The 5053-nt window shown below is 51.8% G+C and overlaps 3 protein-coding genes across 3 annotated transcripts; 2 read left to right on the top strand and 1 right to left on the bottom strand.

Annotated features, from left to right (window-relative positions):
• Nucleotides 1-560: 560 nt before the first annotated feature.
• Nucleotides 561-1164, top strand: N657DRAFT_649230 (uncharacterized protein; the record flags this gene model as incomplete). Its single annotated transcript, XM_062793678.1, has 3 exons — nucleotides 561-666; nucleotides 721-778; nucleotides 1016-1164. Coding segments are annotated over 3 exons (270 nt in total), but the record flags the coding sequence as incomplete, so codon positions are not given.
• A 1217-nt stretch (nucleotides 1165-2381) lies between these two features.
• Nucleotides 2382-3487, top strand: N657DRAFT_649229 (uncharacterized protein). The gene is made up of 3 exons (XM_062793677.1): nucleotides 2382-2860; nucleotides 2942-3112; nucleotides 3220-3487. The coding sequence occupies exons 1-3, from the start codon at nucleotides 2465-2467 to the stop codon at nucleotides 3283-3285; spliced, it is 633 nt and encodes a 210-aa protein (XP_062643946.1). The 5' UTR covers nucleotides 2382-2464; the 3' UTR covers nucleotides 3286-3487.
• A 167-nt stretch (nucleotides 3488-3654) lies between these two features.
• Nucleotides 3655-4735, bottom strand: N657DRAFT_161739 (uncharacterized protein). The gene is made up of 3 exons (XM_062786028.1): nucleotides 4216-4735; nucleotides 3781-3873; nucleotides 3655-3726 (listed from the first exon to the last, which is right to left on the bottom strand). The coding sequence occupies exons 1-3, from the start codon at nucleotides 4513-4515 to the stop codon at nucleotides 3712-3714; spliced, it is 408 nt and encodes a 135-aa protein (XP_062643945.1). The 5' UTR covers nucleotides 4516-4735; the 3' UTR covers nucleotides 3655-3711.
• Nucleotides 4736-5053: the final 318 nt, after the last annotated feature.

Genomic DNA, 5053 nt, shown 5'->3' with positions numbered 1-5053 from the left:
TGAGAGGAACGTGCTAAAGTGGTGGTTCAGTTGGATGCTCTTATTCTTTTCTGAATAAGGGGGTGCGAATCTTGCAGCCGCAGTAGTGGTCCTCGGTCCTAGACCACGTGACTACTACCCCTGTAATAAACCTGCCCTCACCCGGGGTCCTCCTGCGAGGACCTCACTCTGGCGTAGATATTCCAACAGAATAGCCTCATCAGGGGTCTTGGTATTGGCCGAGAGTCGCAGAGGCTCGCATGGGGCCCAGCCCGTTACATTCTTCTTTACATTTAAAACCGCCTTCTACCGGACTTGACCCAAGAAAACTCTCTTAAGGGTTGTCAAGGGTCTAGACTTTATCCCCAACGACCCGCAGGCCGTACTTTCGAAGCTGGATGTTAAGTTACGGACGCCAACACCCCCTGGGACTCCTTATAGACCACAAGCACCATGGGTCTCCAAGACGCCCTGAACTACCAACGAGGCCCTTTCGCAGTCTACCCTTATCAAGGATCAGATTGCGAGACACCAAGGAAGCTCTCCAACTCCGATTTTAGCCTGTCGACCAGCTTTCGAAGGGAATACAAGCGGTTTCCCATCGGGTCATCCTTTTAGACGCCAAGGTACGGACACTTCAGAAGGCCAACAAAGCACTTTCCAAGCGCCGCAGGGCCAAACGGACGCGTCTCCAGGATAGCAGGGCTATTGATGGAAGCTAAACTAGGGACAAAATGGCAGAGAAGGGTGTAGTAGAAGGGGAAGGGCGCGTCGAGGAGGAAAATGAAGGGCCATCAATGTCACGGGATTCCCCGTCCCTGTTCTCATGGTTATGTCATATGCTTGCGGTTATGCATACGTCATGGGGTCTGATCATACGTCTATGGTCATGCTTACGCATAGGCCTCTGCTCCAGTACTTAAGGTCTGGTTGCACGCCCATTCCTGTCATCTAGCTCTTGCTCTCGTTGTAGCAATATCGATCTTGTATGTGCGAGTTGACCAGACCTTGGGTGGTGCCCGTCACAATCAAAGAGGCTTCGGACGGGTTCGCGGCTCTATGGCATCTGCCGCAAGACTAGCCATAATGCAAGGACATGCCCGGAGGCTGGAGAAATAGATAGCTCAAGCGATTCTAAGTAGTTTCAATTGATCGCATCAGATTTTGGTGGACTTTTGGCAGTTTGCAGTGGTGTGGTCTAGAAAAATGTCCCGGTCAATGGGTCAATGGGGTGTCCCGCTCAATGGTGGACATGAACGGATACGTGATATCATGGAATGATCACCACCTTCTTGACACAATCTATATCGGGCACCGTTCAGCCCACTCCCCGACTCCCCGACATCCTTCAGACCGGTCTGAGTCAGACACAACCTTTGAGAGCGGTCTAGACGTGGACTGGTCGAAGACTGGAGGCTGGAGCCTTCTAGTCTCCCTGAACTTGCATCATGTGTGCATTTGGTGCCCCGAAGTCCGGACGCCACTGTTTTGCTAATTGAGCTAATTTAGCTCATTGGACATAAGGTACTTAAAATACCCTGACTGTGGTGTTCACCTCAGCAAGTGTGAAGCGAGCTTCCATCTTGGTGTGTGTAACACGCCAAGATTCGTTCAGCCAATCTTTCCTCTAAGACCTCATTTGTCGAAGCCTAGAAGCTCCTTCCTCCTCATTCCATGTGTAAACACGATGTTAGAGTCGTCATTGAAGCTTCGCTTCAATGCAGGAACTCATCTAAATTACCTAAGGTAGAGTAGAAGGTGTACACTCCCCTCCACCTTGAGCGACCTATCTCGTCTCTCCTCGTGTTGAACGTCTTCCGATCCATCTTTGAGTCTTGCACGAGGCACGAGGCGTTGGCACTCAGCTCCCGAACGGACACATTCGACACAGCCCGTCGGACGGTTCAGCCCTGTTCCCAGTCGTGTCTGTCACTGAGTGGAGGAAGCCAACAGTTAAGAGAGGCTCTCATTCGAGCACAAGGTAAACTGCCGACACAGCCGTATCGGACATTCGGCGGAAACATGAATTCAGCCCGCATCGATCTAGAGGTCATCGAATCCCAGGAATCAAACGAATTCAGCGCGACGGCGGTGTCACTATTCTTGTATCATCTTGGGACCCTATCACAATACAGGTTGTCATGTAATTGATCCATCATAGGCGGACTGCCGGGGTCCCGACATCTCAGGAATCCTCCGAGTCCAGTCGTTTCCGTCGGAGCTCCCGTCATGAGCCAGCCCGCCGGGCTGTGCCATTGGATGGTGTGTCAGGCAGAACCATTCAGCCCGATCGGAGAAAGAACATCAACCACATACTGAGGCTAGGGGCTTGTAAAGTATAAAGCAGCAGTGATGAACCGGCTCAGTCGTAACATCTCAACTCACACAACTCGCTCCACTCCCCAATAACCACAGAGAACAGCAACACCCGATCCACAACACTAGCACTATCTTTGTCTCTTCCTCACCTGTCCTTCTCTCAACAATGAAGTTCTCCAACATCCTTGCCGTCTTCGCCGGCGTCGCTTCTGCCGCGCCTGCCAACACCGAACGCGCCGAGGCGGGCCCCAGCGGCCACGAGGTCGAGATCAGGGGATTTACCTATGGCGGCTCGGGCTGCCCGGCCAAGTCGGTTGGGAGCCAGCTGTCAACAGACCTGACGACTCTGACCCTTCTCTACGACTCGTTCATCGCGCAGTCCGGCGAAGGCATCAAGCCCTCCGAGCACCGCAAAAACTGCCAGCTCAACGTCAAGCTCAAGTACCCTCACGGCTGGCAGTTCTCGGTCTTCAAGGCCGACTACCGCGGCTACGCCAACATCCATCCCAAGGACAAGGGTACCTGCAAGGCCACCTATTACTTCTCTGGTGACTCTAAGCAGGTACGTCTTCACATGTGATCGGACTGGAGTTGCCCATGCAGTGACAGAAGATATTCAAATGCTTACTCAACCGCTCAACAGTACTCGAGCGCCGTGACCTTCCACGGTCCGTACGATGACAATTATCTCAAGACGGATCAGTTCAACCTGGAGAGTCTCGTCTGGTCGCCGTGCGGCGCCGAGGGCATGCTCAACATCAACAACGAAGTCCGCCTGACGCCTCTTGACTCCAAGAGAGCGAACTTGCTTACGGTAAAGCCCCTCACCCCTTTCCCTTTCATACGCTCGAGGCGCTCTGGAATGCACCGCAACACCCGCGTAATGCCGATGAAAACTGATCCTGTTTCTCCCCTCAATAGGTCGACTCCACGGATCTCAAGTTCAAGCAGATCTGCTACCTGCAGTGGAGGAAGTGCACCAAGTAAGCCCAAGCGGCTGCGATCGAAGAGCCCAAATCGGGACCAGGGGTGATCTGAGGGTGCGAAGTTGGTGGACACATTTCTTCCTGGATCCCGGACGTTGTCCAACCCCTCGCTCTCCGGTCCATCGTCTGTTCTTGCTCTCTGTTTTCAGACCAGCCGGCTTCTTTTTCGAACCCAGACTGGTAACTACCGTTCTTCCACTCGTTCTGTCTTCTTTTGGCTTTGGCTTTGTCTTTTTGCGAGCAACTCATTATCCACTCCTTTATTGTTACGTCAGATAGCATGAAACACACATGGCATTGATCGCTAAGAAGAAGCCATACCGTAAGAAGTGACTGGAATTTGATGAGTAGAGTGGAGCGATGTTTTTTTAAAGAATTGTCCCATCACAGAGGGGTCCAGAATTATTATGAATCAGATGGTACCTCACTAGGTTCCTACTTCCTAGGGTACTTTAACGTTAGTTTAAATCTAGTTTATTCCATTTTAGAAACGTACCTTTAGAAAGGTGCCTAATCTAATTGCCCTTCCCAATGCAGCACTGCAGCAGTCCAATTGTTTGCACATGTGGGTTTTGAGCCTGAGGTGATCCTGCCTCAAAATCAGCAGCGTCAATGTCTGCTAGTCCGCCTGACATCTTTCCATTAAAATTGCAGGGTTGATTAAAACGCCAACGTTTCAAGGGGTCGAGCCTCCAGGATCTGGACCAGAACACCCAGAGGCATTTAACTATGGGCTTCATTCAGCCGCGGCGGTGGCTGAGTGACTCCCAGCGCCCAGCCACCAGAAACACAGCCTCCGCCCATCCAGCGCTGTCGGAATGTGATAAGAAGCTGAGGCCCTCAGAGGTTATAAAGCATCTTTCGGCTCGTAGGAAAGCGAGGGACAAGAGTGCTGCTCCCCTAGACAAACAAGTTCTTTGCGCAGACCTACCTTGGTCTTACTCAAACAACCGAATATGGCCTCAACTTCGCGTCTATCCTCAGTGGCGGCCCGTAGGGCATCCCGCAACTGAATAATCCGGTTTTGACCAACCTCAATTTCTTGTTGTATTCGCTCGATGGTCTCCTCCCCCCCGCGGATTTGTTGCTCTAGTTGGGGCACTTCCCGTTCGTAGTCATACCGCGCGGTATCCTCATCAACAATCAACTTGGAGATGAGGTCGTCAAAATCTCGTCTCAGACGTTCGGCTTGCGCCTTTAGCATCGCTGAGTGCCGCATATTTGACACCATGATTAGTAACACAAGGAGCTGATTCAGGGGCCACTTCAAAACCGGCGTGCGTCAAAGCAAAGGGCAAGCAGACGTCTGAAGGAGCAGTTATTCAGCCAAATGATGAGTGGATGCAAACGAGAAGACGGACGTTCAGAAATGATAAGAACTGATGTGAGCATGTGTCAAGACAGTGCGGGGGCCTTTGTTGTGTGAATTATGGTAGCATTGGACGAGCAAAAAATTGCTGTTGGCACGCCCCATGTGTTGGAATTGAGTTGTGATGTAGTAGCTCCACGTCAGCTGCATTAGCGCATAATTGACCAAGGCCGGCGCCATCAAACCCCCGAAGGGCACGCCAATCAGCTCGCAACTATGGACCCAGCCAGCTGGTACAGTGAATGTGCGGGGTCAGAAGTCTCCGACCACCCCGCGTTTTCCCAGCCACAAACAGATTATACATCTAAACACAACTGGCTAACATGATTCACCATTGACTCGGACACCCCATTAAGTCGGACACATTTTCCGGACTATGCCACTACAAACTGCCAAAAGT

Source organism: Parathielavia appendiculata (assembly GCF_033297405.1).
Source record: "Parathielavia appendiculata strain CBS 731.68 unplaced genomic scaffold N657scaffold_18, whole genome shotgun sequence".
Lineage (NCBI taxonomy): Eukaryota > Fungi > Ascomycota > Sordariomycetes > Sordariales > Chaetomiaceae > Parathielavia > Parathielavia appendiculata.
Note: the sequence above shows the minus strand (reverse complement) of the source record. Positions and strands in the feature narration are given on the sequence as shown.

Bases quoted from the DNA above. Each gene is read 5' to 3' on its own strand.
- N657DRAFT_161739 (XM_062786028.1), bottom strand. From the start codon at position 4,515: ATGGTGTCAAATATGCGGCACTCAGCGATGCTAAAGGCGCAAGCCGAA. The intron at 3,874-4,215 runs GTAGGTCTGCGC...ATTTTGAGGCAG, and splicing joins GTTGTTTGAGTAAGACCAAG to GATCACCTCAGGCTCAAAAC.
- N657DRAFT_649229 (XM_062793677.1), top strand. From the start codon at position 2,465: ATGAAGTTCTCCAACATCCTTGCCGTCTTCGCCGGCGTCGCTTCTGCC. The intron at 2,861-2,941 runs GTACGTCTTCAC...ACCGCTCAACAG, and splicing joins TCTCTGGTGACTCTAAGCAG to TACTCGAGCGCCGTGACCTT. The intron at 3,113-3,219 runs GTAAAGCCCCTC...TCCCCTCAATAG, and splicing joins AGAGAGCGAACTTGCTTACG to GTCGACTCCACGGATCTCAA.